Source organism: Coturnix japonica, chromosome 17, assembly GCF_054131305.1.
Source record: "Coturnix japonica strain WE chromosome 17, WE-NBRP24, whole genome shotgun sequence".
In the NCBI taxonomy this organism is placed as follows: domain Eukaryota; kingdom Metazoa; phylum Chordata; class Aves; order Galliformes; family Phasianidae; genus Coturnix; species Coturnix japonica.
The window spans coordinates 193,754-218,749 of record NC_140679.1 but is presented as its reverse complement, the minus strand read 5'-3'; the positions used below and the strand labels follow the sequence as shown (position 1 = coordinate 218,749).

Sequence of the window (24,996 nt, the reverse complement as noted above, 5' to 3'; positions counted from 1 at the left end):
GCCCCCTAACCCTATAACCCCATATCTATGGGGTCTATGGGGTCTATGGGGGGGGGTTATGGGGTCTATGGGGGCTTTATGGGGTCTATGGGGTCTATGGGGGGCTTTATGGGGTCTATGGGGGCTTTATGGGGTCTGTGGGGGCTTTATGGGGTCTATGGGGTTTATGGGGTCTATGGGGTCTATAGGGTTCTAGGTCTAACCCTATAACCCCGTATCTATGTGGTCTATGGGGTCTATGGGGGTTTATGGGGTCAATGGGTCTATGGGGGGCTTTATGGGATCTATGGGGTCTAGGGTTCTAGGTCTAACCCTATAACCCCATATCTATGTGGTCTATGGGGGGCTTTATGGGGTCTATGGGGTCTATGGGGGGCTTTATGGGGTCTATGGGGTCTATGGGGGGCTTTATGGGGTCTATGGGGTCTAGGGTTCTAGGTCTAACCCTATAACCCCATATCTATGTGGTCTATGGGGGGCTTTATGGGGTCTATGGGGTCTAGGGGTTCTAGGTCTAACCCTATAACCCCATATCTATGGGGTCTATGGGGGGGGTTTATAGGGTCTATGGGGTCTATGGGGGCGTTTATGGGGTCTAGGGGGTCTTTGGGGGCTTCTATGGGGTCTGTGGGGGTTTTATGGGGTTTAATGGGGTCTATGGGGTCTATGGGGGGATCTATGGGGTCTATGGGGGATCTGTGGGTTCTATGGGGTCTATGAGGGGATCTATGGGGGCTTTATGGGGTCTATGGGGGATCTATGGGGTCTATGGGGGCTATGGGGTTTATGGGGGGGTCTATGGGGTCTGTGGGGGTGTCTATGGGGTCTATGGGGGGATCTATGGGGTCTATGGGGGGCTTTATGGGGCCTATAGGGGGGTTTATGGGGTCTATGGGGTCTATAGGGTCTCTATGGGGTCTATGGGGGGATCTGTGGGGTCTATGGGGTTTATAGGGGGGATTATGGGGTCTATGGGGGGGTTTATGGGGTCTATGGGGTCTATGGGGGGCTTTATGGGGTCTATGGGGTCTAGGGGTTCTAGGTCTAACCCTATAACCCCATATCTATGGGGTCTATGGGGGGGGTTTATAGGGTCTATGGGGGCTTTATGGGGTCTATGGGGCTTCTATGGGGTCTGTGGGGGTTTTATGGGGTCTATGGAGTCTATGGGGGATTTATGGGGTCTATGGGGGGATCTATGGGGTCTATGGGGGCTTTATGGGGTCTATGGGGGGGTCTATGGGGGCTTTATGGGGTCTATGGGGTCTATGGGGGCTTTATGGGGTCTATGGGGTCTATGGGGGGGTTTATGGGGTCTATGGGGTCTATGGGGGGGTTTATGGGGTCTATGGGGTCTATAGGGTCTCTATGGGATCTATGGGGTCTATGGGTTCTAGTTCTAACCCTCTAACCCCATATCCCCAGCCCCACGTCCCCCCACCCCACGGTGCCGCCCCCCCCCCCCCCGTGATGCTGCTGCCTCCTCCGGGTCCCCCCCCACCTCCCGCCCCACAACCAGCCCAAGGAGCCCCACAAGGGACCCCAGGACCCCCCCAAGGGGCTCTGCCTCCAGCCAGTCCGGCCCCATATGGATTCCTAGGACCCCATACAGGTATATGGGGTTTGGGTATGGGGGGGGGGGGTTGGTTATGTGGGGCTGGGGGTTATTTATGGGGGGATATGGGGTCATTTATGGGGTCTGGGGTCATTTATGGGGATATGGGGTCATTTGTGGGGGGATATGGGGTCATTTATGGGGTCTGGGGGTCATTTGTGGGGGGATATGGGGTTTTCCTGGGGGATATGGGGTTATTTATGGGGGGATATGGGGTCATTTATGGGGTCTGGAGGTTACTTAAGGGGGATATGGGGTCCTTTGGGGGAGATATGGGGTCATTTATGGGGGATATGGGGTCATTTATGGGGTCTGGGTGTCACTTATGGGGTCTGGGGGTCATTTATGGGGTCTGGAGATTACTTAAGGGGGATATGGGGTCATTTATGGGGTCCTTTGGGGGGGATATGGGGTCATTTATAGGGTCTGGGGGTCATTTATGGGGGGATATGGGGTTTTCTGGGGGGGATATGGGGGATATGGGGTCCTTTGGGGGAGATATGGGGTCAATTGGGGGGGATATGGGGTTATTTATGGGGTCTGGGGGTCAATTGGGGGGATATGGGGTTATTTATGGGGTGCTTTGGGGGGGATATGGGGTCATTTATGGGGCCTGGATGTTACTTAAGGGGGATATGGGGTCATTTATGGGGTCTTGGTGTCACTTATGGGGATATGGGGTCATTTATGGGGGATATGGGGTCATTTATGGGGATATAGGGTCATTTATGGGGATATGGGGTCATTTATGGGGGGATATGGATTCCTAGGACCCCATACAAGTATATGGGGTTTGGGTATGGGGGATATGGGGTTATTTATGGGGGGATATGGGGTCATTTATGGGGATATCGGGTCCTTTGGGGGGGATATGGGGTCATTTATGGGGGGATATGGATTCCTAGGACCCCATACAGGTATATGGGGTTTGGGTATGGGGGCAGGGGGGGGTTATGTGGGGTTTGGGGTTATTTATGGGGGGATATGGGGTCATTTATGGGGTCTGGGGGTCATTTGTGGGGGGATATGGGGTTTTCCTGGGGGATATGGGGTTATTTATGGGGGGATATGGGGTCATTTATGGGGTCTGGAGGTTTCTTAAGGGGGATATGGGGTCCTTTGGGGGAGATATGGGGTCATTTATGGGGGATATGGGGTTATTTATGGGGTGCTTTGGGGGGGATATGGGGTCATTTATGGGGCCTGGAGGTTACTTAAGGGGGATGTGGGGTCATTTATGGGGTCTGGGGTTCTTTGGGGGGGATATGGGGTTATTTATGGGGGATATGGGGTCATTTATGGGTTATATGGGGTTTTTGGGGGGGTATATGGGGTCATTTATGGGGGATATGGGGTCACTTATGGGGTCTGGGGGTCATTTATGGGGTCTGGAGATTACTTAAGGGGGATATGGGGTCATTTATGGGGTCCTTTGGGGGGGATATGGGGTCATTTATAGGGTCTGGGGGTCATTTATGGGGGGATATGGGGTTTTCTGGGGGGGATATGGGGGATATGGGGTCCTTTGGGGGAGATATGGGGTCCTTTGGGGGGGATATGGGGTCATTTATGGGGGGATATGGATTCCTAGGACCCCATACAGGTATATGGGGTTTGGTTATGGGGGGTTTGGGGTTATTTATGGGGGGATATGGGGTCATTTATGGGGATATGGGGTCATTTATGGGGGGATATGGATTCCTAGGACCCCATACAGGTATATGGGGTTTGGGTATGGGGGGTTTGGGGTTATTTATGGGGGGATATGGGGTCATTTATGGGGTCTGGGGTCCTTTGGGGGGGATATGGGGTCATTTATGGGGGGATATGGATTCCTAGGACCCCATACAGGTATATGGGGTTTGGGTATGGGGGATATGGGGTTATTTATGGGGGGATATGGGGTCATTTATGGGGGATATGGTGTCATTTATGGGGGGATATGGATTCCTAGGACCCCATACAGGTATATGGGGTTTGGGTATGGGGGGATATGGGGTCATTTATGGGGGATATGGGGTCATTTATGGGGGGATATGGGGTCATTTATGGGGATATCGGGTCCTTTGGGGGGGATATGGGGTCATTTATGGGGGGATATGGATTCCTAGGACCCCATACAGGTATATGGGGTTTGGGTATGGGGGGTTTGGGGTTATTTATGGGGGGATATGGGGTCATTTATGGGGTTTGGTTATGGGGGGTTTGGGGTTATTTATGGGGTCTGGGGTTCTTTGGGGGGGATATGGGGTTATTTATGGGGGGATATGGGGTCATTTATGGGGGGATATGGGGTCATTTATGGGGGGATATGGGGTCATTTATGGGGATATGGGGTCATTTATGGGGGATATGGGGTCATTTATGGGGGGATATGGATTCCTAGGACCCCATACAGGTATATGGGGTTTGGGTATGGGGCTTTTGGGGTTATTTATGGGGGGATATGGGGTCATTTATGGGGTCTGGGGTCATTTATGGGGGGATATGGATTCCTAGGACCCCATACAGGTATATGGGGTTTGGGTATGGGGGGTTTGGGGTTATTTATGGGGGGATATGGGGTCATTTATGGGGATATCGGGTCCTTTGGGGGGGATATGGGGTCATTTATGGGGTCTGGGGTCCTTTGGGGGGGATATGGGGTCATTTATGGGGGGATATGGATTCCTAGGACCCCATACAGGTATATGGGGTTTGGTTATGGGGGATATGGGGTCATTTATGGGGGGATATGGGGTCATTTATGGGGATATCGGGTCCTTTGGGGGGGATATGGGGTCATTTATGGGGGGATATGGATTCCTAGGACCCCATACAGGTATATGGGGTTTGGGTGTGGGGGGTTTGGGGTTATTTATGGGGGGATATGGGGTCATTTATGGGGATATCGGGTCCTTTGGGGGGGATATGGGGTCATTTATGGGGGGATATGGATTCCTAGGACCCCATACAGGTATATGGGGTTTGGGTATGGGGGGTTTGGGGTTATTTATGGGGGGATATGGGGTCATTTATGGGGATATCGGGTCCTTTGGGGGGGATATGGGGTCATTTATGGGGGGATATGGATTCCTAGGACCCCATACAGGTATATGGGGTTTGGTTATGGGGGGTTTGGGGTTATTTATGGGGGGATATGGGGTCATTTATGGGGATATCGGGTCCTTTGGGGGGGATATGGGGTCATTTATGGGGGGATATGGATTCCTAGGACCCCATACAGGTATATGGGGTTTGGTTATGGGGGTTTTGGGGTTATTTATGGGGGGATATGGGGTCATTTATGGGGTTTGGTTATGGGGGGTTTGGGGTTATTTATGGGGTCTGGGGTTCTTTGGGGGGGATATGGGGTTATTTATGGGGGATATGGGGTCATTTATGGGTTATATGGGGTTTTTGGGGGGGTATATGGGGTCATTTATGGGGGATATGGGGTCACTTATGGGGTCTGGGGGTCATTTATGGGGTCTGGAGATTACTTAAGGGGGATATGGGGTCATTTATGGGGTCCTTTGGGGGGGATATGGGGTCATTTATAGGGTCTGGGGGTCATTTATGGGGGGATATGGGGTTTTCTGGGGGGGATATGGGGGATATGGGGTCCTTTGGGGGAGATATGGGGTCAATTGGGGGGGATATGGGGTTATTTATGGGGTCTGGGGATCAATTGGGGGGATATGGGGTTATTTATGGGGTGCTTTGGGGGGGATATGGGGTCATTTATGGGGCCTGGATGTTACTTAAGGGGGATATGGGGTCATTTATGGGGTCTTGGTGTCACTTATGGGGATATGGGGTCATTTATGGGGGATATAGGGTCATTTATGGGGATATGGGGTCATTTATGGGGGATATGGGGTCATATATGGGGTCATTTATGGGGTCTGGGGGTCATTTATGGGGTCTGGAGGTTACTTAAGGGGAATATGGGGTCCTTTAGGGGAGATATGGGGTCATTTGTGGGGGATATGGGGTCATTTATGGGGTCTGGGTGTCACTTATGGGGGTATGGGGTCATTTATGGGGGATATGGGGTCATTTATGGGGGATATGGGGTCATTTACGGGGTCTGGCTGTCACTTATGGGGATATGGCGGCATTAATGGGGGGCTGGGGTTATCTGGGGGGGATATGGGGGTCAATTGGGGGGATATGGGGTCATTTATGGGGGATATGATGTCCTTTGGGGGGGATATGGGGTCATTTATGGGGGGTAGGGGGTCATTTATGGGGGGCTGGGGTCCTTTGGGGGGATATGGGGGTGAACTGGGGGGATATGGGGTCCCTTGGGGGGATATGGGGTCATTTATGGGGTCTGGGGGTCATTTATGGGGGCTTGGGGGTCATTAATGGGGGGCTAGGGTTATTTGGGGGGGATATGGGGTCATTTATGGGGGGTAGGGGGTCATTTATGGGGTCCTTTGGGGGGATATGGGGGTCAATTGGGGAGATATGGGGTCATTTATGGGGGATAGGGGTCATCTATGGGGCCACATATGGGGCAATCTATGGGGCACTACGGGGCAATCTGTGGGGCACTGTGGGCTCATCTCTGGGGCCATCTCTGGGGCAATCTATGGGGTGTTATGGGGCCATCTATGGGGTCATCTATGGGGCAATCTATGGGGTGTTATGGGGCCATCTATGGGATGATCTATGGGGCACTATGGGGTCATCTATGGGGCCATTTATGGGGCCATCTATGGGGTGATATATGGGGCACTATGGGGTCATCTATGGGGCCATTTATGGGGCCATCTATGGGGTGATATATGGGGCACTATGGGCTCATCTATGGGGTCATCTATGGGGCCATCTATGGGGTGATATATGGGCCACCTATGGGGCGCTATGGGTCAATCTATGGGTCAATCTATGGGGCAGAAGCTGACCCCCCCCCCCTCCTTGTTTTTCCATTGCAGTGACCCCCCAGGGTCTGAGCTTCCACCCCAGCGGGAACTGAAGGGACCCCCCCAAAAAAATGGGGTGAAAAAAGGCCATTTTGGGGGTGGGATTTTAATTGGGGGGGGGGGGGGGAGAAGGAATTAATTAATTAATTGATTAATTAATTGATTAATTGATTGATTGATTAATTAAGCCCCCTCCCCCCCTCCCCCCCCAAACAGTGATTAATAAAAATTAATTAAAGGGAATTAAAATAAAATGGGGGGGGGGGGGGGGGAAATGAAATAAAAAGGAAAATAGGAAAAAAAAAAGGAAATTTTAAAGAAAAAGGCAAAAAAAGGTTAAAAAGGCCAAAAAATGGGGATAAAAATAAAAAATGATGGGAAAAAACCACTCGCGAGGCTCGTTTTGGGGGGAAAAATCGTGTTTTTGGGGGGTTCTGGGGTTGATATCGCGATAGTTGGGTTGATATCGCGATAGTCGGGGTTGATATCGCGATAGTTGGGTTGATATCGCGATAGTCGGGGTTGATATCGCGGTAGTTGGGGTTGATATCGCAATAGTTGGGTTGATATCGCAATAGTTGGGTTGATATCGCGATAGTCGGGGTTGATATCGCGATAGTTGGGTTGATATCGCGATAGTTGGGTTGATATCGCGATAGTCGGGTTGATATCGCGATAGTTGGGTTGATATCGCGATAGTTGGGTTGATATCGCGATAGTCGGGGTTGATATCGCGATAGTTGGGTTGATATCGCGATAGTTGGGTTGATATCGCGATAGTTGGTGTTGATATCGCGATAGTCGGGGTTGATATCGCGATAGTTGGGTTGATATCGCGATAGTCGGGTTGATATCGCGATAGTTGGGTTGATATCGCGATAGTCGGGGTTGATATCGCGATAGTTGGGTTGATATCGCGATAGTCGGGGTTGATATCGCGATAGTTGGGTTGATATCGCGATAGTTGGGTTGATATCGCGATAGTTGGTGTTGATATCGCGATAGTCGGGGTTGATATCGCGATAGTTGGGTTGATATCGCGATAGTCGGGGTTGATATCGCGGTAGTTGGGGTTGATATCGCAATAGTTGGGTTGATATCGCAATAGTTGGGTTGATATCGCGATAGTCGGGGTTGATATCGCGATAGTTGGGTTGATATCGCGATAGTTGGGTTGATATCGCGATAGTCGGGTTGATATCGCGATAGTTGGGTTGATATCGCGATAGTTGGGTTGATATCGCGATAGTCGGGGTTGATATCGCGATAGTTGGGTTGATATCGCGATAGTTGGGTTGATATCGCGATAGTTGGTGTTGATATCGCGATAGTCGGGGTTGATATCGCGATAGTTGGGTTGATATCGCGATAGTCGGGTTGATATCGCGATAGTTGGGTTGATATCGCGATAGTCGGGGTTGATATCGCGATAGTTGGGTTGATATCGCGATAGTCGGGGTTGATATCGCGATAGTTGGGTTGATATCGCGATAGTTGGGTTGATATCGCGATAGTTGGTGTTGATATCGCGATAGTCGGGGTTGATATCGCGATAGTTGGGTTGATATCGCGATAGTCGGGTTGATATCGCGATAGTCGGGGTTGATATCGCGATAGTTGGGTTGATATCGCGATAGTTGGGTTGATATCGCGATAGTCGGGGTTGATATCGCGATAGTCGGGGTTGATATCGCGATAGTCGGGTTGATATCGCGATAGTTGGTTTGATATCGCGATAGTTGGGTTGATATCGCGATAGTCGGGTAGATATCGCGATAGTCGGGGTTGATATCGCGATAGTTGGGTTGATATCGCGATAGTCGGGTTGATATCGCGATAGTTGGGTTGATATCGCGATAGTTGGGTTGATATCGCGATAGTTGGGTTGATATCGCGATAGTTGGGTTGATATCGCGATAGTTGGGTTGATATCGCGATAGTCGGGTTGATATCGTGATAGTTGGGTTGATATCGCGATAGTCGGGTTGATATCGCGATAGTCGGGTTGATATCGCGATAGTTGGGTTGATATCGCGATAGTTGGGGTTGATATCGCGATAGTTGGGTTGATATCGCGATAGTTGGGTTGATATCGCGATAGTCAGGTTGATATCGCGATAGTCGGGTTGATATCGCGATAGTTGGGTTGATATCGCGACAGTCGGGGTTGATATCGCGATAGTCGGGGTTGATATCGCGATAGTTGGTGTTGATATCGCGATAGTTGGGTTGATATCGCGATAGTCGGGGTTGATATCGCGATAGTTGGGTTGATATCGCGATAGTCGGGGTTGATATCGTGATAGTTGGGTTGATATCGCGATAGTTGGGTTGATATCGCGATAGTTCGGTTGATATCGCGATAGTTGGGTTGATATCGCGATAGTCGGGGTTGATATCGCGATAGTTGGGTTGATATCGCGATAGTTGGGTTGATAACACGATATTTGGGTTGATATCGCGATAGTTGGTGTTGATATCGCGATAGTCGGGGTTGATATCGCGATAGTTGGGTTGATATCGCGATAGTCGGGGTTGATATCGCGATAGTTGGGTTGATATCGCGATAGTTGGGTTGATATCGCGATACTCGGGGTTGATATCGCGATAGTCGGGTTGATATCGCGATAGTCGGGGTTGATATCGCGATAGTCGGGGTTGATATCGCGATAGTGGGGTTGATATTGCGATAGTTGAGTTGATATCGCGATAGTTCAGTTGATATCGCGATAGTTGGGTTGATATCGCGATAGTTGGGTTGATATCGCGATAGTTGGGTTGATATCGCGATAGTTGGGTTGATATCGCGATAGTCGGGTTGATATCGCGATATTCGGGTTGATATCGCGATAGTCGGGTTGATATCGCGATAGTTGGGTTGATATCGCGATAGTCGGGTTGATATCGCGATAGTTGGGTTGATATCGCGATAGTCGGGTTGATAACACGATATTTGGGTTGATATCGCGATAGTCGGGGTTGATATCGCGATAGTTGGGTTGATATCGCGATAGTCGGGTTGATATCGCGATAGTCGGGGTTGATATCGTGATAGTTGGGTTGATATCGCGATAGTTGGGTTGATATCGCGATAGTCGGGTTGATATTGCGATAGTTGGGTTGATATCACGATAGTTGGGTTGATAACACGATATTCGGGTTGATATCGCGATAGTCGGGTTGATATCGCGACAGTCGGGTTGATATCGCGATAGTTGGGTTGATATCGCGATAGTCGGGTTGATATCGCGATAGTTGGGTTGATATCGCGATAGTCGGGTTGATATCGCGATAGTTGGGTTGATATCGCGATAGTCGGGTTGATATCGCGATAGTTGGGTTGATATCGCGATAGTCGGGTTGATATCGCGATAGTCGGGTTGATAACACGATATTTGGGTTGATATCGCGATAGTCGGGTTGATATCGCGATAGTTGGGTTGATATTGCGATAGTTGGGTTGATATCGCGATAGTTGGGTTGATATCGCGATTGTTGGGGTTGATACCGCGATAGTTGGGTTGATATCGCGATAGTTGGGTTGATATCGCGATAGTTGGGTTGATATCGCGATAGTCGGGTTGATAACACGATATTTGGGTTGATATCGCGATAGTCGGGTTGATATCGCGATAGTTGGGTTGATATTGCGATAGTTGGGTTGATATCGCGATAGTCGGGGTTGATATCGCAATAGTTGGGTTGATATCGCGATAGTCGGGGTTGATATCGCGATAGTTGGGGTTGATATCGCGATGGTCGGGTTGATATCGCGATGGTCGGGTTGATATCGCGATAGTTGGGTTGATATCGCGATAGTTGGGTTGATATCGCGATAGTTGGGTTGATATCGCGATAGTCGGGGTTGATATCGCGATAGTTGGGTTGATATCGCGATAGTTGGGTTGATATCGCGATAGTTGGGTTGATATCGCGATAGTCGGGGTTGATATCGCGATAGTTGGGTTGATATCGCGATAGTTGGGGTTGATATCGCGATAGTTGGGTTGATGTCGCGATAGTTGGGTTGATATCGCGATAGTCGGGGTTGATATCACGATAGTTGGGTTGATATCGCGATAGTCGGGGTTGATATCACGATAGTTGGGTTGATATCGCGATAGTCGGGGTTGATATCGCGATAGTTGGGTTGATATCGCGATATTTGGGTTGATAACACGATATTTGGGTTGATAACACGATATTTGGGTTGATATCGCGATATATCGCGACATATTGCGACATTTCCACAGTTCCAGTGTCTTTATTGCGATATTGTCACCGTTTCTACGTCATCTCCCCCCTTCTCCCCCCCCCCGCTATCGCGACGGTGCCCACATATCGCGACGGAGCCCAAATATCGCGATATTTGGGGCCGCTATCGCGATATTGTCACAGTTTGAATACCCGTATCGCAATACCGTCCCCATTGGGTGCCCATGTCGCGACATTCTGTGCCCGTATCGCGATATTCGGGGCCACTATCGCGATATTGGTGCCATATCGGGATATTCAGTGCCTGTATCGCGATATTCGGGGCCACTATCGCGATATTGGTGCCATATCGGGATATTCAGTGCCCGTATCGCGATATTCGGGGCCACTATCGCGATATTGGTGCCATATCGGGATATTCAGTGCCTGTATCGCGATATTCGGGGCCACTATCGCGATATTGGTGCCATATCGGGATATTCAGTGCCCGTATCGCGATATTTGGGGCCATTATCGAGATATTGGTGCCACTATCGCGACATACAATGCCCATATCACGATATTCGGGGCCACTATCGCGATATTGGTGCCTCTATCGCAACATACAATGACCATATCACGACATACAATGCCCGTATCACAATAATTGGGCCCATATCACGACATACAATGCCCATATCACGATATTTGGGCCCATATCACGACATACAATGCCCATATCACGATATTTGGGCCCATATCACGACATAAAATGCCCATATCACGACATACAATGCCCATATCACGACATACAATGCCCATATCACGACATACAATACCCATATCACGATATTTGGGCCCATATCACGACATACAATGCCCATATCACGACATACAATGCCCATATCACGACATACAATGCCCATATCACAGCATACAATGCCCATATCACGACATACAGCTCCCGTATCGCGATTTTCTTATTAGAAAATATAATAAGGCCTTATGAGGCCTATATTGTGATGAGCCCCCTATATCGCGACATGAGCCCCCTCTATCACGATATGAAGCCCCTCTATCACAATACACAGTCCTTTATATCACGACCCTTGGTACTGAGCCCCTCTCCACCCCATAACCCCCTACCCTCCCCCCTATATCGTGACATGAGCCCCCTAGATCATGATATGAGGCCTATATCACGACATGAGCCCCCTATATCGCGACATGAGGCCTATATTGCGACATGAGCCTCCTATATTACGACATGAGCCCCCTCTATCACGACATACAGTCCTTTATATCACGACCCTCGGTACTGAGCCCCTCTCCACCCCATAACCCCCTACCCTCCCCCTTCTATCGCGACGATGGGGGCCTATCGCAATATGAGGCCCCTCTATCGCGATATGAGGCCCCTCTATCGCGATATGAGGCCCCTCTATCGCGACACAGTCCCTTACACCACGACCCTCGGTACCAAGCCCCTCTCCACCCCATATCCCCCCTCCCTCCCCCTTATATTGCGACGATGGGGCCTCTCTATCGTGATATGAGGCCTCTATATCGTGATACGAGCCTGTCTATTGCGATATGAGGCCCCTCTATCGCGATATGAGGCCTCTCTATCACGATATACCACAACACTCGGTACCGAGCCCCTCTCCACCCCATAACCCCCCTCCCTCCCCCTTCTATCGCGACAATGGGGCCTCTCTATCACGACATGAGCCCCCTATATCGCAACATGAGCCCCCTATATCGCGACATGAGGCCCCTGTATCACAACATGAGCCCCCTATATCGCGATATGAGCCCCCTATATCACGATATGAGGCCTCTCTATCGCGATATGAGGCCCTCTATTGTGATATAAGCCCCCTATATCGCGACATGAGGCCTATATCGCAACATGAGCCCCCTATATCGCGACATGAGCCCCCTATATCGCGACATTAGCCCCCTATGTCGCAACATGAGCCCCCTATATTGCGACACGAGCCCCCTATATCACGATATGAAGCCCCTCTATCACGATATACAGTCCTTTATATCACGACCCTCGGTACTGAGCCCCTCTCCACCCCATAACCCCCTACCCTCCCCCCTATATCGTGACATGAGCCCCCTAGATCATGATATGAGGCCTATATCGCGACATGAGCCCCCTATATCGCGATATGAGCCCCCTATATCGCGACATGAGCCCCCTATATCACGATATGAGGCCTATATCCCGACATGAGCCCCCTATATTGCGACACGAGCCCCCTATATCACGACATGAAGCCCCTCTATCACGACATACAGTCCTTTATATCACGACCCTTGGTACCGAGCCCCTCTCCACCCCATAACCCCCTACCCTCCCCCTTCTATCGCGACGATGGGGGCCTATCGCAATATGAGCCCCCTATATCGCGACATGAGCCCCCTCTATTGTGATACAAGGCCTCTCTATCGTTATGAGCCCCCTATATCACGACATGAGCCCCCTCTATCGCGACATGAGCCCCCTATATCGCGACATGAGCCCCCTATATCGCAACATGAGCCCCCTATATCGCAACATGAGCCCCCTATATCGCGACATGAGCCCCCTCTATCACAACATGAGCCCCCTATATCACGACATGAGCCCCCTATATCGCGACATGAGCCCCCTATATCGCGACATGAGCCCCCTATATCGCAACATGAGCCCCCTATATCGCGACATGAGCCCCCTCTATCACAACATGAGCCCCCTATATCGCGACATGAGCCCCCTATATCGCAACATGAGCCCCTCTATCGTGACATACAGTCCTTTATACCACGACCCTCGGTACCGAGCCCCTCTGCACCCCATAACCTCCCCCCTATATCAAGACATGAGCCCCCTATATCACGATATGAGGCCTATATTGTGATGAGCCCCCTATATCACGACATGAGCCCCCCATATCGCGACATGAGCCCCCTATATCGCGATATGAGCCCCCTATATTGCGACCCTTGGTACCGAGTCCTTCTCCACCCCATAACCCCCTACCCTCCCCCCTATATCGCGACATGAGCCCCCTATATCACAATATGAGCCCCCTATATCACGACATGAGCCCCCTATATCGCGACATGAGCCCCCTATATCACAACATGAGCCCCCTATATCGCAACATGAGCCCCCTATATCACGACATGAGGCCTATATTGTGATGAGCCCCCTATATCACGACGTGAGCCCCCTATATCGCGACATGAGCCCCCTCTATCGCGACATACAGTCCTTTATATCACGACCCTTGGTACCGAGCCCCTCTGCACCCCATAACCTCCCCCCTATATCGCGACGGGGCTTCTCTATCACGACATGAGCCCCCTATATCACGATATGAGGCCTATATCGCGACATGAGCCCCCTATATCACAACATGAGCCCCCCATATCACGACATGAGCCCCCTATATCATGACATGAGCCCCCTATATCACAACATGAGCCCCCTATATCGCGACATGAGCCCCCTATATCACGATATGAGGCCTATATTGTGATGAGCCCCCTATATCACGACATGAGCCCCCCATATCGCGACATGAGCCCCCTCTATCACGATACACAGTCCTTTATATCACGACCCTTGGTACCGAGCCCCTCTCCACCCCATAACCCCCTACCCTCCCCCCTATATCGTGACATGAGCCCCCTAGATCATGATATGAGGCCTATATCGCGACATGAGCCCCCTATATCGCGACATGAGGCCTATATTGCGACATGAGCCTCCTATATTACGACATGAGCCCCCTCTATCACGACATACAGTCCTTTATATCACGACCCTCGGTACTGAGCCCCTCTCCACCCCATAACCCCCTACCCTCCCCCTTCTATCGCGACGATGGGGGCCTATCGCAATATGAGGCCCCTCTATCGCGATATGAGGCCCCTCTATCGCGACACAGTCCCTTATACCACGACCCTTGGTACCAAGCCCCTCTCCACCCCATATCCCCCCTCCCTCCCCCTTATATTGCGACGATGGGGCCTCTCTATCGTGATATGAGGCCTCTATATCGTGATACGAGCCTGTCTATTGCGATATGAGGCCCCTCTATCGCGATATGAGGCCTCTCTATCACGATATACCACGACACTCGGTACCGTGCCCCTCTCCACCCCATAACCCCCTCCCTCCCCCTTCTATCGCGACAATGGGGCCTCTCTATCGCGACATGAGCCCCCTATATCGCAACATGAGCCCCCTATATCGCGACATGAGGCCCCTGTATCACAACATGAGCCCCCTATATCGCGATATGAGCCCCCTATATCACGATATGAGGCCTCTCTATCGCGATATGAGGCCCTCTATTGTGATATAAGCCCCCTATATCGCGACATGAGGCCTATATCGCAACATGAGCCCCCTATATCGTGACATGAGCCCCCTATATCGCGACATGAGCCCCCTATATCACGATATGAGGCCTATATTGTGATGAGCCCCCTATATCACGACATGAGCCCCCCATATCGCGACATGAGCCCCCCATATCGCGACATGAGCCCCCTCTATCACGATATGAAGCCCCTCTATCACGATATACAGTCCTTTATATCACGACCCTTGGTACCGAGCCCCTCTCCACCCCATAACCCCCTACCCTCCCCCCTATATCGTGACATGAGCCCCCTATATCATGATATGAGGCCTATATCACGACATGAGCCCCCTATATCGCGACATGAGGCCTATATTGTGACATGAGCCTCCTATATCACGACATGAGCCCCCTCTATCGCGGCATGAGCCCCCTCTATCACAATATGAAGCCCCTCTATCAGGATATACAGTCCTTTATATCACGACCCTCGGTACCGAGCCCCTCTGCACCCCATAACCTCCCCCCTATATCACGACATGAGCCCCCTATATCACGATATGAGGCCTATATTGTGATGAGCCCCCTATATCACGACATGAGCCCCCCATATCGCGACATGAGCCCCCTATATCGCGACATGAGCCCCCTATATCGCAACATGAGCCCCCTATATCACAACATGAGCCCCCTATATCACGATATGAGGCCTATATTGTGATGAGCCCCCTCTATCACGACATGAGCCCCCTATATCACGACATGAGCCCCTCTATCGTGACATACAGTCCTTTATACCACGACCCTTGGTACCGAGCCCCTCTCCACCCCATAACCTCCCCCCTATATCGCGACGGGGCTTCTCTATCACGACATGAGCCCCCTATATCACGATATGAGGCCTATATCGCGACATGAGCCCCCTATATCACAACATGAGCCCCCTATATCGCGATATGAGCCCCCTATATCGCGACCCTTGGTACCGAGTCCTTCTCCACCCCATAACCCCCTACCCTCCCCCCTATATCGCGACATGAGCCCCCTATATCGCGACATGAGCCCCCTATATCGCGACATGAGGCCTATATCGTGACATGAGCCCCCTATATCACGACATGAGCCCCTCTATCACGATATACAGTCCTTTATATCACGACCCTTGGTACCGAGCCCCTCTCCACCCCATAACCTCCCCCCTATATCGCGACATGAGCCCCCTATATCACGACATGAGCCCCTATATCGTGACATACAGTCCTTTATACCACGACCCTCATTACCGAGCCCCTCTCCACCCCATAACCTCCCCCCTATATCGCGACGGGGCTTCTCTATCACGACATGAGCCCCCTATATCACGATATGAGGCCTATATCGCAACATGAGCCCCCTATATCGCGACATGAGCCCCCTATATCACGATATGAGGCCTATATTGTGATGAGCCCCCTATATCGCGACATGAGCCCCCTATATCGCGACATGAGCCCCCTATATCGTGACATGAGCCCCCTATATCACGACATGAGCCCCCTATATCACGACATGAGCCCCTCTCCACCCCATAACCTCCCCCCTATATCGCGACGGGGCTTCTCTATCACGACATGAGCCCCCTATATCACGATATGAGGCCTATATCGCTACATGAGCCCCCTATATCACAACATGAGCCCCCTATATCGCGATATGAGCCCCCTATATCGCGACCCTTGGTACCGAGTCCTTCTCCACCCCATAACCCCCTACCCTCCCCCCTATATCGCGACATGAGCCCCCTATATCGCGACATGAGCCCCCTATATCGCGACATGAGGCCTATATCGTGACATGAGCCCCCTATATCACGACATGAGCCCCTCTATCACGATATACAGTCCTTTATATCACGACCCTTGGTACCGAGCCCCTCTCCACCCCATAACCCCCTACCCTCCCCCCTATATCGTGACATGAGCCCCCTATATCATGATATGAGGCCTATATCACGACATGAGCCCCCTATATCGCGACATGAGGCCTATATTGTGACATGAGCCTCCTATATCACGACATGAGCCCCCTCTATCGCGGCATGAGCCCCCTCTATCACAATATGAAGCCCCTCTATCAGGATATACAGTCCTTTATATCACGACCCTCGGTACCGAGCCCCTCTGCACCCCATAACCTCCCCCCTATATCACGACATGAGCCCCCTATATCACGATATGAGGCCTATATTGTGATGAGCCCCCTATATCACGACATGAGCCCCCCATATCGCGACATGAGCCCCCCATATCGCGACATGAGCCCCCTATATCGCAACATGAGCCCCCTATATCACAACATGAGCCCCCTATATCACGATATGAGGCCTATATTGTGATGAGCCCCCTCTATCACGACATGAGCCCCCTATATCACGACATGAGCCCCTCTATCGTGACATACAGTCCTTTATACCACGACCCTTGGTACCGAGCCCCTCTCCACCCCATAACCTCCCCCCTATATCGCGACGGGGCTTCTCTATCACGACATGAGCCCCCTATATCACGATATGAGGCCTATATCGCGACATGAGCCCCCTATATCACAACATGAGCCCCGTATATCGCGATATGAGCCCCCTATATCGCGACCCTTGGTACCGAGTCCTTCTCCACCCCATAACCCCCTACCCTCCCCCCTATATCGCGACATGAGCCCCCTATATCGCGACATGAGCCCCCTATATCGCGACATGAGGCCTATATCGTGACATGAGCCCCCTATATCACGACATGAGCCCCTCTATCACGATATACAGTCCTTTATATCACGACCCTTGGTACCGAGCCCCTCTCCACCCCATAACCTCCCCCCTATATCGCGACATGAGCCCCCTATATCACGACATGAGCCCCTATATCGTGACATACAGTCCTTTATACCACGACCCTCATTACCGAGCCCCTCTCCACCCCATAACCTCCCCCCTATATCGCGACGGGGCTTCTCTATCACGACATGAGCCCCCTATATCACGATATGAGGCCTATATCGCAACATGAGCCCCCTATATCGCGACATGAGCCCCCTATATCACGATATGAGGCCTATATTGTGATGAGCCCCCTATATCGCGACATGAGCCCCCTATATCGCGACATGAGCCCCCTATATCGTGACATGAGCCCCCTATATCACGACATGAGCCCCCTATATCACGACATGAGCCCCTCTCCACCCCATAACCTCCCCCCTATATCGCGACGGGGCTTCTCTATCACGACATGAGCCCCCTATATCACGATATGAGGCCTATATCGCTACATGAGCCCCCTATATCACAACATGAGCCCCCTATATCGCGATATGAGCCCCCTATATCGCGACCCTTGGTACCGAGTCCTTCTCCACCCCATAACCCCCTACCCTCCCCCCTATATCGCGACATGAGCCCCCTATATCGCGACATGAGCCCCCTATATCGCGACATGAGGCCTATATCGTGACATGAGCCCCCTATATCACGACATGAGCCCCTCTATCACGATATACAGTCCTTTATATCACGACCCTTGGTACCGAGCCCCTCTCCACCCCATAACCTCCCCCCTATATCGCGACATGAGCCCCCTATATCACGACATGAGCCCCTCTATCGTGACATACAGTCCTTTATACCACGACCCTTGGTACCGAGCCCCTCTCCACCCCATAACCTCCCCCCTATATCGCGACGGGGCTTCTCTATCACGACATGAGCCCCCTATATCACGATATGAGGCCTATATCGCGACATGAGCCCCCTATATCACAACATGAACCCCCTATATCGCGACATGAGCCCCCTATATCACGATATGAGGCCTATATCGCGACATGAGCCCCCTATATCACAACATGAGCCCCCTATATCGCGACATGAGCCCCCTATATCGCGACATGAGCCCCCTATATCGCGATATGAGCCCCCTATATCGCGACCCTTGGTACCGAGTCCTTCTCCACCCCATAACCCCCTACCCTCCCCCCTATATCGCGACATGAGCCCCCTATATCGCGACATGAGCCCCCTATATCGCGACATGAGGCCTATATCGTGACATGAGCCCCCTATATCACGACATGAGCCCCTCTATCACGATATACAGTCCTTTATATCACGACCCTTGGTACCGAGCCCCTCTCCACCCCATAACCTCCCCCCTATATCGCGACATGAGCCCCCTATATCACGACATGAGCCCCTCTATCGTGACATACAGTCCTTTATACCACGACCCTTGGTACCGAGCCCCTCTCCACCCCATAACCTCCCCCCTATATCGCGACGGGGCTTCTCTATCACGACATGAGCCCCCTATATCACGATATGAGGCCTATATCGCGACATGAGCCCCCTATATCACAACATGAACCCCCTATATCACGACATGAGCCCCCTATATCGCAACATGAGCCCCCTATATCGCAACATGAGCCCCCTATATCACGACATGAGCCCCCTATATCGCAACATGAGCCCCCTATATCGCAACATGAGCCCCCTATATCACAACATGAAGCCCCTCTATCACGATATACAGTCCTTTATATCACGACCCTCGATACCGAGCCCCTCTCCACCCCATAACCCCCTACCTTCCCCCCATATCGTGACATGAGCCCCCTATATCGCAATCTGAGCCCCCTCTATTGCGACATGAGCCCCCTATATCGCGACATGAGCCCCCTATATCACGATATGAGGCCTATATTGTGATGAGCCCCCTCTATCACGACATGAGCCCCCTATATCGCGACATGAGCCCCCTATATCACGACATGAGCCCCCTCTATCGCGACATACAGTCCTTTATACCACGACCCTCGGTACCGAGCCCCTCTGCACCCCATAACCTCCCCCCTATATCGCGACGGGGCTTCTCTATCACGACATGAGCCCCCTATATCACGATATGAGGCCTATATCGCGACATGAGCCCCCTATATCGCGATATGAGCCCCCTATATCGCGACCCTTGGTACCGAGTCCTTCTCCACCCCATAACCCCCTACCCTCCCCCCTATATCGCGACATGAGCCCCCTATATCGCAACATGAGCCCCCTATATCGCAACACGAGCCCCCTCTATCGCGATTCGGGGCCTTCATCCCCACGCGGCCTCCTCCTCGTCGGCGCTGGGGGTCAGGATGGCGGTGACGACGCCGGTGCCGATGGTTCGGGATCCGTCGCGGAGGGTGAAACGTTGCCCCTCCTCCACCACCATGGGCTGACGGAGCAGCAGCTCCAGGGACGTGTCCTCACCCGGCATCACCAGATCCTATAGGGGATATATGGGGTTGTATGGGGTTATATGGGGGGATATAGGGGGATATGGGGTGGTTATAGGGGGATATGGGGTGGTTATGGTGTTATATGGGGGGGATATGGGGGGATATGGGGCACTATGGGCTGACGGAGCAGCAGCTCCAGGGACGTGTCCTCACCCGGCATCACCAGATCCTATAGGGGATATATGGGGTTATATGGGGTTATATGGGGGGATATAGGGGGATATGGGGTGGTTATAGGGGGATATGGGGTGGTTATGGTGTTATATGGGGGGGATATGGGGGGATATGGGGCACTATGGGCTGACGGAGCAGCAGCTCCAGGGACGTGTCCTCACCCGGCATCACCAGATCCTATAGGGGATATATGGGGTTATATGGGGTTATATGGGGGGATATAGGGGGATATGGGGTGGTTATAGGGGGATATGGGGTGGTTATGGTGTTATATGGGGGGGATATGGGGGGATATGGGGCACTATGGGCTGACGGAGCAGCAGCTCCAGGGACGTGTCCTCACCCGGCATCACCAGATCCTATAGGGGATATATGGGGTTATATGGGGTTATATGGGGTCATATAGGGTCATATAGGCAGGTTATGGGGGGATATGGGGTTATATGGGGGGATATGGGGCACTATGGGCTGACGGAGCAGCAGCTCCAGGGACGTGTCCTCACCCAGCATCACCAGATCCTATAGGGGATATATGGGGTTGTATGGGGCCATATAGGGTCATATAGGCAGGTTATGGGGGGATATGGGGGGGATATGGGGTTATACAGGGGGGATATGGGGTTATATGGGGGAGACATGGGGGGATATGGGGCACTATGGGCTGACGGAGCAGCAGCTCCAGGGACGTGTCCTCACCCGGCATCACCAGATCCTATAGGGGATATATGGGGTTGTATGGGGTTATATGGGGTTATATGGGGGGATATGGGGTTATATGGGGTTATATGGGGTTGTATGGGGTTATATGGGGGATATAGGGTCATATAACGGGATATAGGGTGGTTATGGGGTGGTTATGGGGTTATATGGGGGGATATGGGGTTATATGGGGTGGTTATGGGGTTATATGGGGGGATATGGGGTTATATGGGATGGTTATGGGGTTATATGGGGGGATATGGGGTTATATGGGGTGGTTATGGGGTTATATGGGGGGATATGGGGCTATACAGGGGGGATATGGGGTTATATAGGGGATATAGGGTGGTTATGGGGTTATATGGGGGGATATGGGGCACTATGGGCTGACGGAGCAGCAGCTCCAGGGACGTGTCCTCACCCGGCATCACCAGATCCTATAGGGGATATATGGGGTTGTATGGGGTTATATGGGGTCATATAGGGTCATATAGGGGATATAGGGTGGTTATAGGGGGATATAGGGTGGTTATGGGGTTATATAGGCAGGTTATGGGGGGATATGGGGCACTATGGGCTGACGGAGCAGCAGCTCCAGGGACGTGTCCTCACCCGGCATCACCAGATCCTATAGGGGATATATGGGGTTATATGGGGTTATATGGGGTTATATGGGGGATATATGGGGGGATATGGGGGGATATAGGGTGGTTATGGGGTTATATAGGCAGGTTATGGGGGGATATGGGGTTATATGGGGGGATATGGGGCACTATGGGCTGACGGAGCAGCAGCTCCAAGGACGTGTCCTCACCCGGCATCACCAGATCCTATAGGGGATATATGGGGATATATGGGGTTATATGGGGTTATATGGGGTCATATGGGGTCATATAGGGGATATAGGGTGGTTATGGGGTTATATGGGGGGATATGGGGTTGTATGGGGTTATATGGGGGATATAGGGTCATATAACGGGATATAGGGTGGTTATGGGGTGGTTATGGGGTTATATGGGGGGATATGGGGTTATATGGGGTTATATGGGGTTATATGGGGTTATATGGGGTTATATGGGGGGATATGGGGCTATATGGGGTTATATGGGGTTATATAGGGTTATATGGGGTTATATGGGGTGGTTATGGGGTTATATGGGGTTATATGGGGTTATATGGGGTTATATGGGGTTATATGGGGTTATATAGGGGTTATATAGGGGATATAGGGTGGTTATGGAGTTATATGGGGTTATATGGGGGGATACGAAGCTATATAAGGGCCATTATAGGGCCATTATATGGGATTTATCTATAGGGTTTCTATAGGGTTTCTATATGGTTTCTATAGGGTATCTATAGGGTTTCTATATGGGATCTATAGGGTTTCTATAGGGTTTCTATAGGGTTTCCATAGGGTTTCCATAGGGTATCTATAGGGTATCTATAGGGTTTCCATAGGGTTTCCATAGGGTTTCCATAGGGTTTCCATAGGGTTTCCATAGGGTATCTATAGGGTTTCTATAGGGTTTCTATAGGGTTTCCATAGGGTTTCTATAGGGTTTCTATAGGGTTTCCATAGGGTATCTATAGGGTTTCTATAGGGTTTCTATAGGGTACCTTCCTGGGGGGCAGGATGACCCCTCTAGGGCCATTATAGGGTCATTATAGGGTCTGTATCTATAGGGCTGTTATAGGGCCATTATAGGGTCGTTATAGGGTCAGTATCTATAGGGCCATTATAGGGCCATTATAGGGTCGTTATAGGGCCGTTATAGGGTCAGTATCTATAGGGTTTCTATAGGGTATCTATAGGGTTTCCATAGGGTTTCTATAGAGTTTCTATAGGGTTTCCATAGGGTATCTATAGGGTTTCTATAGGGTTTCCATAGGGTTTCCATAGGGTTTCTATAGGGTTTCTATAGGGTTTCCATAGGGTATCTATAGGGTTCCTATGGGGTTATGGGGTTTCTATAGGGTTTCTATGGGGTTGTAGGGCCATTATAGGGTATCTATATGGTTTCTATAGGGTTTCTATAGGGTTTCTATAGGGTTTCTGTACCTTGCCGGGGGGCAGGATGACCCCTCTAGGGCCATTATAGGGCTGTTATATGGCCATTATAGGGTCAGTATCTATAGGGCCATTATAGGGTCGTTATAGGGTCAGTACCTATAGGGCCATTATAGGGTCGTTATAGGGTCAGTATCTATAGGGCCATTATAGGGTCGTTATAGGGCCGTTATAGGGTCAGTATCTATAGGGCCATTATAGGGCCGTTATATGGTCTGTATCTATAGGGCTGTTATAGGGCCATTATAGGGTCGTTATAGGGTCAGTATCTATAGGGCCATTATAGGGCCATTATAGGGTCGTTATAGGGCCGTTATAGGGTCAGTATCTATAGGGTTTCTATAGGGTATCTATAGGGTTTCTATAGGGTATCTCTATGGGATTTATCTATAGGGTATCTATAGGGGTTCTATAGGGTTTCTATAGGGTATCTCTATGGGATTTATCTATAGGGTTTCCATAGGGTTTCCATAGGGTTTCTATAGGGTATCTCTATGGGATTTATCTATAGGGTATCTATAGGGTTTCTATAGGGTTTCTATAGGGTATCTCTATGGGATTTATCTATAGGGTTTCTATAGGGTTTCTATAGGGTTTCTATAGGGTTTCTATAGGGTATCTCTATGGGATTTATCTATAGGGTATCTATAGGGTTTCTATAGGGTTTCTATAGGGTATCTCTATGGGATTTATCTATAGGGTTTCCATAGGGTTTCCATAGGGTTTCCATAGGGTTTCTATAGGGTTTCTGTACCTTGCCGGGGGGCAGGATGACCCCTCTAGGGCCATTATAGGGTCAGTATCTATAGGGCCATTATAGGGGATCTCTATGGGATCTATAGGGTTTCTATAGGGTTTCTATAGGGTATCTCTATGGGATTTATCTATAGGGTATCTATAGGGTTTCTATATGGTTTCTATAGGGTATCTATAGGGTTTCTATAGGGTTTCTATATGGTTTCTATAGGGTATCTATAGGGTTTCTATAGGGTTTCTATAGGGTTTCCATAGGGTTTCTATAGGGTTTCCATAGGGTTTCCATAGGGTTTCTATAGGGTTTCTATAGGGTTTCCATAGGGTATCTATAGGGTTTCTATAGGGTACCTTTCCGGGGGCAGGATGACCCCTCTAGGGCCATTATAGGGCCATTATATGGGATTTATCTATAGGGTATCTATAGGGTTTCTATAGGGTTTCTATAGGGGTCCTATGGGGTTCCTATAGGGTTTCTATAGGGTTTCTATAGGGTTTCCATAGGGTTTCTATAGGGTTTCCATAGGGTTTCCATAGGGTTTCCATAGGGTTTCTATAGGGTTTCTATAGGGTATCTATAGGGTATCTATAGTGTTTCTATAGGGTTTCTATAGGGTATCTCTATGGGATTTATCTATAGGGTTTCTATAGGGTTTCTATAGGGTTTCTATAGGGTATCTCTATGGGATTTATCTATAGGGTTTCCATAGGGTTTCCATAGGGTTTCCATAGGGTTTCTATAGGGTTTCTATAGGGTTTCTGTACCTTGCCGGGGGGCAGGATGACCCCTCTAGGGCCATTATAGGGTCGTTATAGGGTCAGTATCTATAGGGCCATTATAGGGGATCTATATGGGATCTATAGGGTTTCTATAGGGTATCTATAGGGTTTCTATAG

At 50.6% G+C, this 24,996-nt stretch overlaps 2 protein-coding genes across 17 annotated transcripts in view; one reads left to right on the top strand and one right to left on the bottom strand.

Moving 5' to 3' along the window:
* Positions 1-6,793, top strand: part of LOC107307721 (ataxin-2-like protein) — a 100,186-nt gene extending 93,393 nt beyond the window's left edge. For 11 of the 14 annotated variants that reach the window (XR_014935220.1, XR_014935218.1, XM_085518208.1 and 8 more), the window contains 2 exons: positions 1,426-1,612; positions 6,541-6,793. Coding sequence is in view for 12 of the 14 variants with exons in the window: in XM_085518208.1 (XP_085374334.1) it covers positions 1,426-1,612; positions 6,541-6,667 (314 nt within the window). In the remaining 2 variants the exon portion in view is untranslated. The remainder of the gene's footprint in view (positions 1-1,425; positions 1,613-6,540) is intronic. The other 3 variants (XM_085518207.1, XM_085518211.1, XM_085518214.1) reach the window with 1 other exon arrangement.
* A 3,979-nt stretch (positions 6,794-10,772) lies between these two features.
* Positions 10,773-24,996, bottom strand: part of LOC146757966 (elongation factor Tu, mitochondrial) — a 50,729-nt gene continuing 36,505 nt past the window's right edge. The window contains exon 11 of one of the 3 annotated variants that reach the window (XM_085518215.1): positions 10,773-20,389. In XM_085518215.1, coding sequence (XP_085374341.1) covers positions 20,216-20,389 — 174 coding nt within the window. In that variant the 3' untranslated portion in view covers positions 10,773-20,215. Of the gene's footprint in view, positions 20,390-21,810; positions 21,904-21,979; positions 22,106-24,996 lie in introns of those variants that run through there. The other 2 variants (XM_085518217.1, XM_085518216.1) reach the window with 2 other exon arrangements.